Source organism: Cibotium barometz, chromosome 44 (genome assembly GCF_041138505.1).
Source record: "Cibotium barometz isolate CiBa-2024 chromosome 44, ASM4113850v1, whole genome shotgun sequence".
Lineage (NCBI taxonomy): Eukaryota > Viridiplantae > Streptophyta > Polypodiopsida > Cyatheales > Cibotiaceae > Cibotium > Cibotium barometz.
This window is the reverse complement of record NC_141089.1, coordinates 7,900,828-7,916,391: the sequence shown is the minus strand read 5'-3', so window position 1 is coordinate 7,916,391 and position 15,564 is coordinate 7,900,828. Positions and strand designations below refer to the sequence as shown.

General features: G+C 47.2%; 1 protein-coding gene across 1 annotated transcript in view; it reads left to right on the top strand.

The window, feature by feature from the left end:
* Positions 1–237: 237 nt before the first annotated feature.
* The window catches only part of LOC147612914 (protein TRIGALACTOSYLDIACYLGLYCEROL 2, chloroplastic-like), a 40,220-nt gene continuing 24,893 nt past the window's right edge, over positions 238–15,564 (top strand). The window contains exon 1 of the mRNA XM_086782185.1: positions 238–1,016. Within this exon, the coding sequence (XP_086638311.1) occupies positions 363–1,016 (654 nt within the window). The 5' untranslated portion in view covers positions 238–362. The remainder of the gene's footprint in view (positions 1,017–15,564) is intronic.

Here is a 15,564-nt window from a genome sequence, read left to right as displayed (position 1 = left end):
AATGACCTTAAAAAAATAAAGTTTATTTCAACTCTTCTCTAAAGAAGGGTAACGTATATTTTAAGGTGGTTCTCGAGAGTCGTGAGGTCATGCCCGCTGCAAGCGGCGGCGGCATGTAAGGTGTGTGTATTGTTCTATCTAATTCCAGCCAAACTTTAAAAGAAGAAGAAGGGTATATGTAAGGTACCGGACATGCGTTCCATGCCCCCGTGTGAACCCAGCCTAGCCAATGGAATGAATTTCCACACTCCTTGTCACAGGGAAAAGTTTTGAGGTTTAGGTGACAGTCGTGCAGAAGGTTTTGCTTTACAGTTTTTTCTGTTTGCGCGTCCCCTACTCCTCGCGACGATCCATGCTTGGATATGATTGGATACAGTAGAGCTCGTCTGCCCACCTCCATGCGCCCAGATGGCATTCTCCAGTGCTCACCAGCAGTATGCTCGAAGGGGAGCTTGACAAGTGTTATCGCCCACAATCCATTTGTTGGATGGGTTCGTGTCACAGTCCAGAAGAAGTTTCTACATAGAAATGGTTTGAAAATCAGACACGGGCATTGCCCGACTACTAACCCCGATGGCTTTCTGTTCGTCACAAAACCCAGGAGGGACCTCTTGACAGTGAGGGCAGCAACTGAGCAGCCATCATCGTCATCACCACCACCGTCAGTTGATGCAGAGAAACATAAGGGCAACTTTTTCCCTGCTGTGTTTGGCATCCCTGGATCAATATGGAAACAGCTTGTGAACCCATTGAGCAATTTCGGATTCGGTCAAAGGAGTGTCTGGGAAGGAGGAGTTGGGCTGTTTATCATCTCTGGTTCCGTACTACTGTTTCTCACAGTGGGCTGGCTGAAAGGCTACCAGGTACGGTCCCGAACACAGAAATATCAGGCTGTCATTGAGTTCTCAAAAGCCAATGGGATATGTGTAGGGACGCCAGTGCGGATGCGGGGTGTTGATATCGGCAATGTGGTTAGTGTTAAACCAAGTCTTGAGAGCATCGATGTGGTGATCAAGGTCAGCACCTTGTTTCCCTCTCTCTATTTTTTTCAACTGCACATGTCATGTCATTCAAAGCACATTCAACATGGTATGGACTTATCTATAGAAGGAAGGATAATGCCCATTGCTGGCGGAGCCACTTAGGAAGCTGATAATGCCTAGTATTGCTAGTGGGGGACATGCTTCAGCTTATGAAAACCGTCGTTTGCATGATACCGAGCTTTCTTTGGGGCATCTATTAGAAGGAGTTGTTGGTTGTAATTCATGCTTTGACTATTTGGAAACACTATCTTCTTGGGGCTAATTTTATGGTCAAGACCGATAAAGCCTAAGGTACTTCTTGACGCAAACAAAGCTTTTGGAGGAGCATATGAGGATGTCAAACTTCTTGTTAATTGCCTCACATGGACACTTGTCTACCATGCATGAATTGTACCATATAAATGCTAATTTTGGGCATATATGGCTTGATTTAGTGACTAAGTCATCTCCTGTCCAGTTTTATACACTAGGGCCTTTGTTGTGGGTGTGCCCGCCCTTATCAGGTGTTTTATCATTTTTCCTCACTCCCCGCATTTTTTCCTATTTTTTCTGTGGCTTGGGAGGCAGTTCTGAGTTGGCAGGAGCACTGAGTAGCTGGCCAACTGACCCAACAGCAGTCGTGGACCCTTGTGCTGCTGGCCGACAGGGCATATACAGTCGTGGGCTTCATCCAGTGCTGGCCGACTGATGCTACAGTCGTGGAGGTCCTTTCAGCAGGCCGACTGCCTATCTGGGGGCATATAAATAGGCCCCCAGCCCCCATACCATACTTGTATCATATTCGGGATCTTCTTGTGTATATCAAAGCAGAGTTACACGCCTACATCTCTCTCTCTTGTGCTGTTTTGCTGCATGCGTTTTCTGCTCTTGTGTTCCTAGATCTGGGCATCATCTCCGCTGCGTATTCTGACATGGTATCAAAGCCCTAGGCTCTAGATAGGTCTTGGGATTTGTGTGAGCAAGAGGGGGCTGTTTTGTGGCTGATTGGTGGACTGTTCTGGACTGTTCGGGAAGAGGAGAAGTAGGGGAAGGCGGATTGATTTGCCGGACAGCCACTTGCAGGTATCAGTTCTTCTTTGTTCCCACTCACCCACCCTTTTCAGAGTACATCCCCACAATGGCAGATCTGTTTGAGATGGCCGAGAGACATGTGAAGATCCCGACACTCCCCACGTTCCCGATGGACCGTCAGCTGGACGGGAGCAACTACGTCATATGGAAGGTTATGATGGAATCTATTCTGGAGTCTTACGACCTCGCTGATTTCGTCGTTGTTGGGGTTCCACGGCCGGAAGTTGAGGAAGGGGAGTTACCGTCAACCCGAAAGGACCGGGAGGCCCAGACGCAGATGTGGGATCGTGTCAACGCCAGGGTCCGTTCGTTTATTTTCCTCAACTGCACATCGCAGGTAATCAATCATGTAAAGCATATGACGCTGGCCAGAGGTATATGGCAGCATTTGGCCTCACTTTACAACAGGGTATCGCCCATGAAGAGGATTTCCTTGGAAGTACAGATGCGGGTTATGAGCCCTGCAAAGTCGTCGACGATGCGGAAGCATATTAACAAGCTGCAAGCTCTTCAGTAGGAAGTTCTTCAGGCTGGGAAGGAGATATCGTGAGAGGACATGGCCATCACGTTGCTGTCACTTTGCCCTCTTCGTACTCAGCATTTTACTCCTCTTTGATTACCAGTGGTGGCAGGCTCAGCACCATCACGTGGGAGGAGCTTGTGCCCATGGTCCTGGACCAAGAGGAATGATTCACGAACCCTCCTCAGGGTGGAGGTTTGGAGGCCTTTACTGACCAACGGTCAAAAGGCCGTAACTCGGGCAAAGGGAAGGCTTCCTCGGAGAAGTCTTCTGAGAAGAAGTCCGACGCTGACCGCGAGAAGCTGAAGGCAGAGAGGACCTGTAATGATTGTGGCGAGAAAGGCCACTATTGGAGGCAGTGTCCCAAGCGGAAGACCGAGAAGGGTGAAGATTCCTCAACAGCAATCATGAAGACTCCGGCATTTGTGCACCTGGAGGTGGTGGACACCGAAGTTTCATTTTCTTCAGGCAGGGAGGAGATTGGAGGACTCTCTGCAACGGATACTCGGGAGTGGATTCTCGATAGTGGTGCTTCCAGGCACATGACTCCTTCCCGTTCCGGTTTACAGGATCTCTGCAGGCTTTCTGGTTATATTCTTGCCGGTGATACATCCACTATCCCAGTTCACAGTGAGGGCAGGATGGAGATAGTTCCCAATGGCAGAGGGGGGAAGCATTCCTCCCAGGTGTTGTATGTTCCGGCACTTGGTTTTCATCTGTTGTCAGTGCATCAGGTTTGCAAGACTGGCGTACGGGTGGAGTTTGATAAGCATTTTGTTGCTCTCCGGGACAAAGCAACAGGCCAAGTGGTTTGGGAAGGTGGAGTGGAGAATGGAGTTTACAGGCTTTCAGCACTCTCTCTCCCAGGTCCTCAGGATTGTGATGAGTGGCAATTTGGTAATGGCCACGTGTGTGTGGATACGCTGCAGGTACAGGCTTTCCGAGACCAGATGGTGGATAGCTTGCCAGTAGGTGGCAGCAGTTGGCAGGAACTTTCCAGTACTAATGTTGGTAGTTCTTGTGTTCGTCAGTGAGAGGAAGCTGAACAGGTCACTTATGCTCGGATGTCTCGTAGTGTTCGGGACATAGAACCTCCAGTAGTTGAGGATGTTCTTTCCACGGGGACCTTTCGGAAAGCCAGGTAGGTGACAGGTGCTTACTTGCAGAAGGAGGTGGTTACTCCAGGCTTTGTGGTTCCGGATTCAGAGGGGGTGGTTGACAGGTTTCAGTAGGCCTTGCGTGGTCTTCAGGAGGTTTCCAGGACTTGTTTGTGCACCGTAAGAGGTGTTGATCCTTGTGAGCAGTGTGATGTCTCTATGACTCAGAAGCTGTATGGTTCATTGATCTGGTTGATGGACACTAGATTGGACGGGCGACGGGAAACTTTACCTTGTACCTTTCTTTCCTTATGTGCCAATATCTGCTCTGGAATAAGAACCTCATCAAGTTCCTCAACTTCCGGCTGAGCCTCATCTGATACATTCTCAGGCACATCCCCACGGAAAGGTCTAAGGAGAGTCACATGAAATGCATTGTGAATCTTCCAGTGATCTGGTAGCTTCAAGCGATAGGCCACCTCACCAATCCTTTCCAATACCTAAAAAGGCCCATAATAGCGCATGCTCAACTTAGGGAATAAGCGCTCTTTACCCTTCATCTTCTTGAGCCGAGTCTTTTCGAATCGCAAAAGAACCCAATCACCCAATGCACACACTCTAAAGCACGTCTGTGACGGTCTGCTGCTTTCTTTTGCTTTTGCTGAGTTTTCTGGAGTGCCAACTTAACTCTCCGATAAGCTTCGTCCATACTCTCCACATACTGATCAGCCTCAAAGATCTTATCCTTTGTATGTAAAATAGGTGGTACCTTCTTCACTCCTTCCACAATCTCAAAACGTGCCTTGCCCGTCGAGGTATGGACAGTGTTGTTATATGCAAACTCCACCAAAGGAAGATACTTTTCCCATTGTTGCTTGTGCTCTGACACATAACACTTAAGAAGATCTAACACTGTAGAGTTAGCCTCTTCCGATTGACCATCTGTTTGTGGATGAAATGAAGATGAAAACTTGAGAGTTGTACCCATGTTGTCAAACAACTCTCTCCAGAATAAACTCGTCATCCGTGGATCACGGTCACTAATGATAGACATAGGCAAGCCATGATACTTGAAGATGTTCGCCATGAACAACTTCACCATATGATCAACTTTGATCGTCTTACGAACGGGAATGAAATGAGCCTGCTTACTGAACCTGCATATGATAGTCCAAATGCCATCATTCCCCGTTTGTGTACGTGGAAGATCAAATATAAAATCCATGGCAATGCTCTCCCATGGTCTATTTGGAATAGGTAAAGGCTGTAATAACCTTGGTGTCTTTTGACGGTCAAACTTTACCTTCTGACATACGATGCATTGCCTAACAAAAGCATCAACATCTCTTCTCAAGGTTGGCCAATAAAAGAAAGTCTCAACTGCTTTTACCGTGGCGTCAATACCTCTATGACCTGCATACGGTGGAGCATGACTTTTAATCATAACCTTGAGGCGCAATTGTCAGAATACGCAGCGGAGATGATGACCAGATCTGGGAACACAAGAGCAAAAATGCAGGCAAAAAATAGCACAAGAGAGAGAGAGATGTAGGCGTGTAACTCTGCTCTATATACACAAGAAGATCCCGAATATGATACAAATAAGGTATGGGGGTTGGGGGCCTATTTATATGCCCCCAAGTAGGCAGTCGGCCTGCTGAAGAGGCCTCCACGACTGCATCAACAGTCGGCCAGCAGCAGATCAAGCCCACGACTGCATACATCTAGTCGGCCGCCAGCATCACAGAGGTCCACGACTGATGTCCAGACAGTCGGCCAACTACTGATCCTCCAGCCGCCTCAGGGTTGCCTCCCAAGCCTCAGAAAAATGGAAAAAAATAAGGGAAAAATGCGGGGAGTGAGGAAAAATGATAAAACACCTGATAAGGGTGGGCACACCCACAACAAAGGCCCTGGTGTATAAAACTAGACAGGAGATGACTTCTAACACCCCCTCTCAGCTCCTGGCTGTGAAACCAACCACAGGGAGCTGGGGTGCCGCCAGAGCAAGTCCTGAGAGAGCGACTTCGTGAAGAGGTCGACTGTACTGTCCTCCGTCGAACAGAACTCTAGCAAGATGTCATCAGCAACGATCTGTTCACGAACAGAGTGCCTCTGGATGACCATGGGTTCCTCCAGTGGAAGCCCAAACCTGCAATGTAACCTCCTCCTGCTCCGTAAAACTGCTCCTGGGCCATAAGTAGATCCCCTCGTGTCTGGATCTCCTCCCCAAACCGAGTCACTCCAACCGTGGAGTCGGACTCCATCCAACAATTCCCCTCCTGTGTACAAGAGTCCCTGATCCTTCGCATGCCGCAGAAACCACAGGAAACGCAATCCTGCCTCCCAAAGAGACATCTGCAACCATGAGCTCAACTGCCTCATCAGGAATCTCCTGTCCAAACTGGTGTCCATCAACCAGATCCATGAACCATACAGCTTCTGAGTCATAGAGACATCACACTGCTCACAAGGATCAACACCTCTTACGGTAAACAAGTCCTGGAAACCTGATGAAACCTGTCAACCACCCCCTCTGAATCCGGAACCACAAAGCCTGGAGAAACCACCTCCTTCTGCCAGTAAGCACCTGTCACCTGCTTGGCTTTCCGAAAGGTCCCCGTGGAAAGAACATCCTCATCTACTGGAGGTTCTATGTCCTGAACGCTACGAGACATCAGAGCATAAGTGACCTGTTCAGCTTCCTCTGACTGACGAACACAAGAACTACCAACATCAGTACTGGAAAGTTCCTGCCAACTGCTGCCATCTACTGGCAAGCTATCCACCATCTGGTCCCGGAAAGCCTGTACTACCTGCAGCGTATCCACACTTAAGTGGCCATTACCAGACTGCCACTCATCACAATCCTGAGGACCTGGGAGAGAGAGTGCTGAAAGCCTGTAAACTCCATTCTCCACTCCGCCTTCCCAAACCACTTGGCCTGTTGCTTTGTCCCGAAGAGCAACAAAATACTCATCAAACTCCACCCGTACGCCAGTCTTGCAAACCTGATGCACTGACAACAGATGAAAACCAAGTGCCGGAACATACAACACCTGGGAGGAATGCTTCCCCCCTCTGCCATCGGGAACTATCTCCATCCTACCCTCACTGTGAACTGGGATAGTGGATGTATCACCGGTAAGAATATAACCAGAAAGCCTGCAGAGATCTTGTAAACCGGAACGGGAAGGAGTCATGTGCCTGGAAGCACCACTATCGAGAATCCACTCTCGAGTATCCGTTGCGGAGAGTCCTCCAATCTCCTCCCTGCCTGAAGAAAATGAAACTTCGGTGTCCACCACCTCCAGGTGCACAAAAGCCGGAGTCTTCATGATTGCTGTTGAGGAATCTTCACCCTTCTTGGTCTTCCGCTTGGGACACTGCCTCCAATAGTGGCCTTTCTCGCCACAATCATTACAGGTCCTCTCTGTGTTCAGTTTCTCGCGGTCAGCATCGGACTTCTTCTCAGAAGACTTCCTCGATGAAGCCTTCCCATTGCCCGAGTTACGGCCTTTCGACCGTTGGCCAGTTAAGGCCTCCGAACCTCCACCGTGAGGAGGGTTCGTGAATCATTCCTCCTGGTCCAGGACCATGGGCACAAGCTCCTCCCACGTGATGGTGCTGAGCCTGCCACCACTGGTAATCAAAGACGAGTAAAATGCTGAGTACGAAGAGGGCAAGTGCGACAGCAACGTTATGGCCATGTCCTCTGACGATATCTCCTTCCCAGCCTGAAGAACTTCCTGCTGAAGAGCGTGCAGCTTGTTAATATGCTCCCGCATCGTCGACGACTTTGCAGGGCTCATAACCCGTATCTGTACTTCCAAGGAAATCCTCTTCATGGGCGATACCCTGTTGTAAAGTGAGGCCAAATGCTGCCATATACCTCTGGCCAGCGTCATGTGCTTGACATGATTGATTACCTGTGGTGTGCAGTTGAGGAAAATAAACGAACGGACCCTGGCGTTGACACGATCCCACATCTGTGTCTGGGCCTCCCGGTCCTTTCGGATCGACGGTAACTCCCCTTCCTCTACTTCCGGCCGTGGAACACCAACAACGACGAAATTGGCGAGGTCGTAAGACTCCAGAACGGATTCCATCATCACCTTCCATATGCCGTTGTTGCTCCCGTCCAATTGACGGTCCACCGGGAACGTGGGGAGTATCGGGATCTCACATGTCTCGGCCATCTCAAACAAATCTGCCATAGCGGGGATGTACTCTGAAAAGGGGTGGGTGGGTGGGAACAAAGAAGAACTAAAACCTGCAAGTGGCTGTCCAGCAAATCAGCCCGCCTTCTTCTTGCACCTTCTCTTCCCGATCAGCCCAAAACAGTCCCCCAATCAGCCACAAAACAGTCCCCCTCTTGCTCACACAAATCCCAAGAACTATCTAGAGCCTAGGCTCTGATACCATGTCAGAATACGCAGCGGAGATGATGACCAGATCTGGGAACACGAGAGCAAAAACGCAGGCAGAAAAACAGCACAAGAGAGAGAGAGATGTAGGCGTGTACCTCTGCTCTATATACACAAGAAGATCCCGAATATGATACAAATAAGGTATGGGGTCTGGGGGCCTATTTATATGCCCCCAGGTAGGCAGTCGGCCTGCTGAAGAGGCCTCCACGACTGCATCAACAGTCGGCCAGCAGCAGATCAAGCCCACGACTGCATACATCCAGTCGGCCAGCATCAGAGAGGTCCACGACTGATGTCCAGGCAGTTGGCCAGCTACTAATCCTCCAGCCGCCTCAGGGCTGCCTCCCAAGCCTCAGAAAAATGGGAAAAAATAAGGGAAAAATGCGGGGAGTGAGGAAAAATGATAAAACACCTGATAAGGGCGGGCACACCCACAACAAAGGCCCTGGTGTATAAAACTAGACAGGAGATGACTTCTAACAGCAATTGCCTGGTAACATACAATTTACCATGCATCAACAAAAACCCATCTCTGAGAGTATAGTGCTCATGCCGCTGACCCTCAATTATCTGATCATACAACCTTTCAAAGTCCTCATCATGGGCATACTGCTCTTTCATTTCATCAAGCTCATGATGATAAGCAAGTGAAACTGCTGAGACCTGTGGCTTGCGTGACAAAGCATCTGCCACAACATTCTTTTTGCCTTCCACATGCACAATCTGGAAGTGGAACATAGACAAAAAGTTTGCCCATCACATATGCTTCTCTGAAAGCTTAGTTTGTGTGAGGAAATATCGCAAGGTCTGATGATCTGTCTGCACAGTGAAATCAGCCCCAAGCAAATAGTGTTTCCATGTAGAAAGAGCATGAATTACAGCCAACATCTCTTTCTCATAAACCTGTAAATGCTTCTCGGCATCCTGCAATATTCGACTCTCATAGGCTATCACATGTCCTTCCTGCATGAGAACTGCCCCAATGCTGTTTCCACATGCATCACATTGGACAACAAAAGCCTTTCGGAGGTCCGGTAATACCAATACTGGATCCGAAGTAAGCTTTTCTTTAAGCTTTTTAAAGGCTGTAATTTCCTGATCAGCCCATCTAAACGGAGTTGCCTTCTTTGTTAAGGCATGAAGGGGCGAAGCAATTTCAGCAAAATACCGTATGTACCGCTTGTAATAGGAACACAATCCCAAAAAGCTGCGTACATCATGCACGGTCCTCAAATCTAGCCAATTAAGAATTGCTTCCACCTTCGATGGATCCATACAAACTCCATGCTTAGACTTTTTGCCCCAAGAGTGTATCTCTTACAAGAAGAACTCACTCTTCTTGCCATTAATAACCAGCTTATGGTTCCGGAGTTCTACAAACACAATGGCCAAATGTCTTCTATGCTCCTCCTCAGTTTGTGAATGCACAATCATATCATCAAAGAATGTGCCCACAAACGCTCTATGAGGCCGGAAAATCCTATCCATCATTCTGTTAAATGTGGCAGGTGCATTTGTCAAACCAAAGGGCATAACCAAGAACTCATACAACCCAAACGTGGTTCGAAATGCTGTCTTATGCACAACAATTAAAAGACATATGTCCCTCTTCTGTACAGTAGAAACATTTCCGAGCATCCATCAAAGCCTGTCTCTCCTCAGGAGTTCTCTTGGGCATTGGCAACTTCTTATACCGCTTCTCTGTAGACCCTTTTGCATCACGCGAAGCATGCCCTGACTTTTCAGATTTCTTGCTCGAGTTCTTACTGCCTTTAAATCCAAATGAGACTCCAGTGAGTAACGCATTTGCTGTCATAGCATTCTCTATCATCTGTGACATATTTGTTACTCCAGTCTTTATGCAATAGTCACGCACTTCCTTGGTCAGCCCACAACAATACTTCTCCTGGCTCAGACAAAGGCACTGCACGATAAGAAGTAACTGGGAGTAAAGCTTCCCAAAACTTGTTATTATAATCTTCAAGATTTTCACACTTTGATGCATCCAACTTGTGCCATGCTGTCATTACATCCACCTCAAAAGTAGATGTGAGCCATACGGAAGAGAACACCTGTTTAAACTGTACCCAAGTAGATGGTGCTATGCCCTGCAAAAGAAGAGTAGACCACCACTGCAATGCATTGCCTTTGAGAAAAGTCGCAGCTTTTCTCACCTTAGAGGACTCCGTGTAATTACCACCAGAAAAAGCAGCATCAAACTGTTGTAAGAATGTAAGTGCCTTTAGCTTATCTTTGGCCCCACTGAATGTGTCAAATTTCACAGCAGCTCCCCCTTCCTTATAATCCTTCGCCTTACCCATAGGCGTTAGATTATCATAAGGAAGTGGCCTCACAAGATTGCTACCCCCACCCCAGCATTCATGCCTATCATAGGGTCAACATTACCAATTCCCACACCTGGCATGCCATACATTCCAGCCATGTTTCCAAACATACCATTATGCATACCGGGCTGCATGCCCCCATACATATTTCCTTGCATTCCAGGTTGCATGCCCCCAAACATGTTTCCTTGCATTCCGGACTGCATACCACCATACATATTCCCTTGCATACCAGGCTGAAAATTAGCTCCAAAAGTCCCTGGCATACCCATACCTCCCTGAGGATAACCCCCAGTCATGGATTGGAACACAGAGCCACCACCAAAATAACCTGGATGCATAGACTGCTGAGGAATAGATGGCTGTCCAAAAAAGGAACTCTGTGAGTTAGCACCAAAAGCATGTTGCATGTTCGGAAACTGTCCAAAAGATGGATCCTGTGGGAAGGCACCGCTATGACCCTAAGGTAGGTTCTTAGAACGCACTTTCTTCTTCTTCTTTTCAGGCTCAGAACGGGATCTCATAAATTCAGCAAACTTCTCACTTTGTGTGAGCTGCATAAACACATCCATTACACCGGCCAAACGATTTTTAAACTGAGCATCATCTTCCTCTTTACTAGGCATATCTTCTGGCTGTGTTACATCCTCATATTGTTCATCATTTGTAGCCTGTTCTCCTGCAAGAATATCCTGAGATTCATTTCTCTCAGGAGAGGTCTCTTGCTTTTCCTCTTCATTATAAAAATAGTCATCTTCTGTGTCTGACATGTTGCTGAATTTTTCAGCAATGACTTTCCTCGAGTCAACCATGAGCTCACCCCCTTAAGAAAGTTGATGATGGGTCCCGGCAACGGAACCTTGAAACCGGCCTCTGGTAAAAACCAAAGTGCGGTAGACTAGCAGTCACCCTTCCACTTGTAGTCCAAATAAATAACAAAATTAAATGGAGCTAGAATGCCCCAAAACTGAAATGAAATCGACACCTGTTGGCCCCAAAGCTTGGCGCCCCTTTCGGTATTTCTTTATTCGAATTCAATGAGATGTAAAACTGAGTACAACAAAGCTAGCCAGGAGAATAAACCTGTATGTCCAATCTGACAGCCCTCAAGACCTCTTAGCACAGAGGATTCACACAGATCTGTGTCCCACAAAAGCAACACACTGTGCTTCCCTCTGATCAACCAAGACCATTCAGCAGGGCAGCCTTGAGCACACATCTGGCATATTCCATGAACATGGTTCCACAACTCAGTTCAAATATACATCCACTGTCCAGTCTCTGTTTCCACCCTTTCAAACTGCCATACCCCTCCTCTCACAAGGGGCCAGATAACACAACTGTGCAGCAGACATAAGCCAGTGGAAAGAAAGAAAGATGGACAAGTTCAGAGCTTACCAAATCAATGCGTGGTTTTGCACCCGTGGGACTGATCGTACCAGTCTGTACTTGCCAAAGACTGTCTGTACTTTCCTCCCTGCAACCACCTGACTGATGCACCAACTATGCTTTGATAAAGCACCGCCTGCAGCTGGAAATGCACCGCCTACAATCTGTTCAGGACAGAATAGTACAGATGCCGGCTGTACCTGTCCGTACAGGTCAGTAAAACCATACTGTACCTGTCCGTACAGTCTCTGCGCCTGCAGGCTGCTGCCCGTATGAAGCACCTCCGCCGGTACCAGCTGTACGGGTCTGCACTGTACCCGATTGTACCAGCTGGACAGAGGTTTCCTTGTCGCATGTACCTGTCCATACAGGTCTGCAGCCGCCTGTACCGTACAGGTCAGTACCTGCACAGTAGCCGCCTACTGTCTGTTCCTGCCAACGTCGCCTGAACCTGTACCTGAAGTCGTACAGCAGCCACGTGGACTGTACCTGCAACTGTCGACTGCACCTGCTTGCAATAGAACTGCAGCCGCCTGACTGTACGGCCTATCCAGCAGTCCACTATGCAACCAGTCGACTCACGTTTCCCTTCTCCTCAATGCATGTAGCTTGCACGCTTCCCCAAAAGCAAGAGAGAGAGAGAGAGAGAGATGAGAGAGGTGTGTACCAAAAGTAGAGTTTCCTCCCTCCAAAAATATCCTAAGGCCCTTACTTTAATGTTTATTAAAGTTCCTAAGGGCCACTTAGGCCTAGGGGCCACCCATGGTTAGAACATTAAAAATATTAATGTTCTTGGTCCCCCTTCACACCTGAAGATGTCCACACATCATTCCCTTTGTCCGGGCACCCCAAATATGAATCATTAAATATTTATTTTGCTCAGCAACCACCATGCCCACACTTGTGCTGTTCCATTTTGGGAAAACAGAGGCTGGAATCGGAATCAGAGCGGTCGAAAACCCCCGGGGCAATTTTTTTTATTTTTTTATTTTTTTTAAAGGTGACGGGGCGACTCGCCCAGACCATCTCAGCGACTATCTCTTCAGTTGCACATGCAAATTCATTTTAGAACTTGAGTTATAAGCATCTCTTTCTATTTTCCAAAGAGGAAAAGAGAACTAACTCTTTCTATTTGTTGACAAAGGAAAGTTTCCCATGCAAAACTAAACATGTGTAAAAGTTTCCCATGCAAACTAATACATGTGTAAAAGTTTCCCATGCAACCTAACATGTGTAATCTTTTTCTATTTTGAACTAAGAAAGCTTGTTAGAAAGGAATTCACCTATAAAAGGAGGTGATTCCCTTCATTTTGGAAGTGGAGAGTTCATGTAAACTTGTGCATTTTTGAGAGCAGGAAGGCAAGAAGACTAGCTTCTTCTCTACCAAGTGTAGAGAACCATTTTTCAAGAGAGAAGGCTATCATGTGAAGACGGAGGTGCTACTCAAGAAGAGGCTTTGAAGAGTTGAAGAAGAGTTTACTGATTTTCTTCATCAAAGGACTTCACTCTTGTGAGCATCCTTGCCACAAGAAAAGATAACCGGTTGTGGTAGGCCATTGGGGTGGCACACAAACGGGTGAGTTTCTCCTACACGTGTGTGTGTGGTAGGCCACCACATACAAACTAGGAGATTCCAAAGGTTTTGTTTTCTATCTTGTTTGATGGCAGTACCATGCTGATTCAAATGAGCCCGTACACTTGTAAAATTTTGGAGGAATAATTCATATTCATGTGAAGGGGCCCGGCCGTTCCGGGTCTATGTTGTGTCGTCTCTCTCTCTCTCTCTCTCATTTATTCTTCCATCTATTTGGCTGGTATGGAGCAAGTTGGCCAGCAGAGATGAGAGAGAGAAAGCTCCAGAGGGATGCGCCTCTTCAAAAACAACCCCCCAATCCCTGCTTTAATAGAGTCAACTAACCATATTTGTAGCACTTTTCCCTTTTTGCCGAGAATAGTTGAGCTTGCCCAAAAATATCAACTTTTTAGCTTTTCTTGGCTTGTACTCCAAGTTTGAGCCCAAAATATTAACTTTATGCTTTTCTTGGCTTGTACTCCAAGTTTTAGCCCAAAATATCAACTTTTGTGCTTTTTCCAAGCTTGTTGACCAAGTTTCAAGTAGGCGCCTCCTTTTGTCTACCTGTAGATGCCCAAAGTAATAATATGTCCAGCCTGTCTTTGATGATATGTGAACACACCGACTTATAAACATTATAAGTCACTTTGATGAATAAAATCCCATGCTACTCATGCTGTGTGGCCATCTTTCAGGCCAAACTTTGCCGATAGATTCGTTCACACCTTGGTTCCACTCAGTGTGTAAAACACTGGTCAAGACTGGTGAAGGGACCAAATGGTGACAGGTGACCCAATTGAGCTACCTAAAGAAGTAAGGGCATCCAGTGGATGGTAATACTGCGTTCCGGTAAAACCACCCAAGCCTCCACCATGTCTGGAGAGACATCTCATCAAGAATAATGTTAGTAGGAAGTTATTGTTGCATGCGCGGAAGCCTTGCTCTACTGATCCACAGCCCTAAGCCTGCTTACGAACATTGATGCTAATTAACACAAGATTAAGACAGAGGAGAGAGAAGAAGTGAGAGATTAGGTGGTACAAAAAGGTAACTTGATGCTTGTACAAATGATGACCAACAAGATTATCAGCACAAGGGTAAAGGGATTGAGAGAATACAAGAGTAGTGGAAAGCATAAATTCATTATAGTGATAGGTCCTTTTTATAGGAGAGACCTCCTTTACAAAGGTAAAGCATATGCTGCCACACCACATATGCCATATGTCAAATATGATGCCAAGTGTCCCTTATACATACTAGCAGTTGTTCACACATTGGAACCACTTTATTTAAAGCCTAAATACAGTGCTAGTTTACACAACCACGTAGCACTTGTTTATTCCCACGTTAAAGACTATTAATATTTAACGTTCCTCCCCATAGTGAAAATGTGGCTAGAAAGCCCAGTCGTCTTTGACTAGGTTTTCCTTTCTTTTGGCTGTTGCTTCTTGTTGTTGGAGGTAGAAGTTGTCAGAATACGCAGCGGAGATGATGACCAGATCTGGGAACACGAGAGCAAAAAACGCATTCAGAAAAACAGCACAAGAGAGAGAGAGAGATGTAGGCGTGTAACTCTGCTCTGATATGCACAAGAAGATCCTGAATATGATACAAAGAGTGGTATGGGGCTGGGGGCCTATATATATGCCCCCACATCAGCAGTCGGCCTACTGTAGGGCAGCCGATTGGACACAGAAATCCTCCACGACTGATAAATACAGTCGGCCAGCATCACAATAGGTCGGCCAGCAACAGAGGAGTCCCACGACTCATACAGTGCAGTCGGCCATGTCACAGATGCAGTCGGCTAGGCTCTGGGTCCACCTGCCACTACTAGACTGCCTCCCAAGCCACAGAAAAAATGGGAAAAATAGGGGAAAAATAGGGGAAAAATACGGGGAGTGAGGAAAAATGATAAAACACCTGATAAGGGCGGGCACACCCACAACAAAGGCCCTGGTGTATAAATCTAGACAGGAGATGACTTCTAACACCCCCTCTCAGCTCCTAGCCGTGTAACCAACCACTAGGAGCTGGGGTGCCGCCTGAGCAAATCCTGAGAGAGCGACTTCGTGAAGAGGTCCACCGTACTGTCC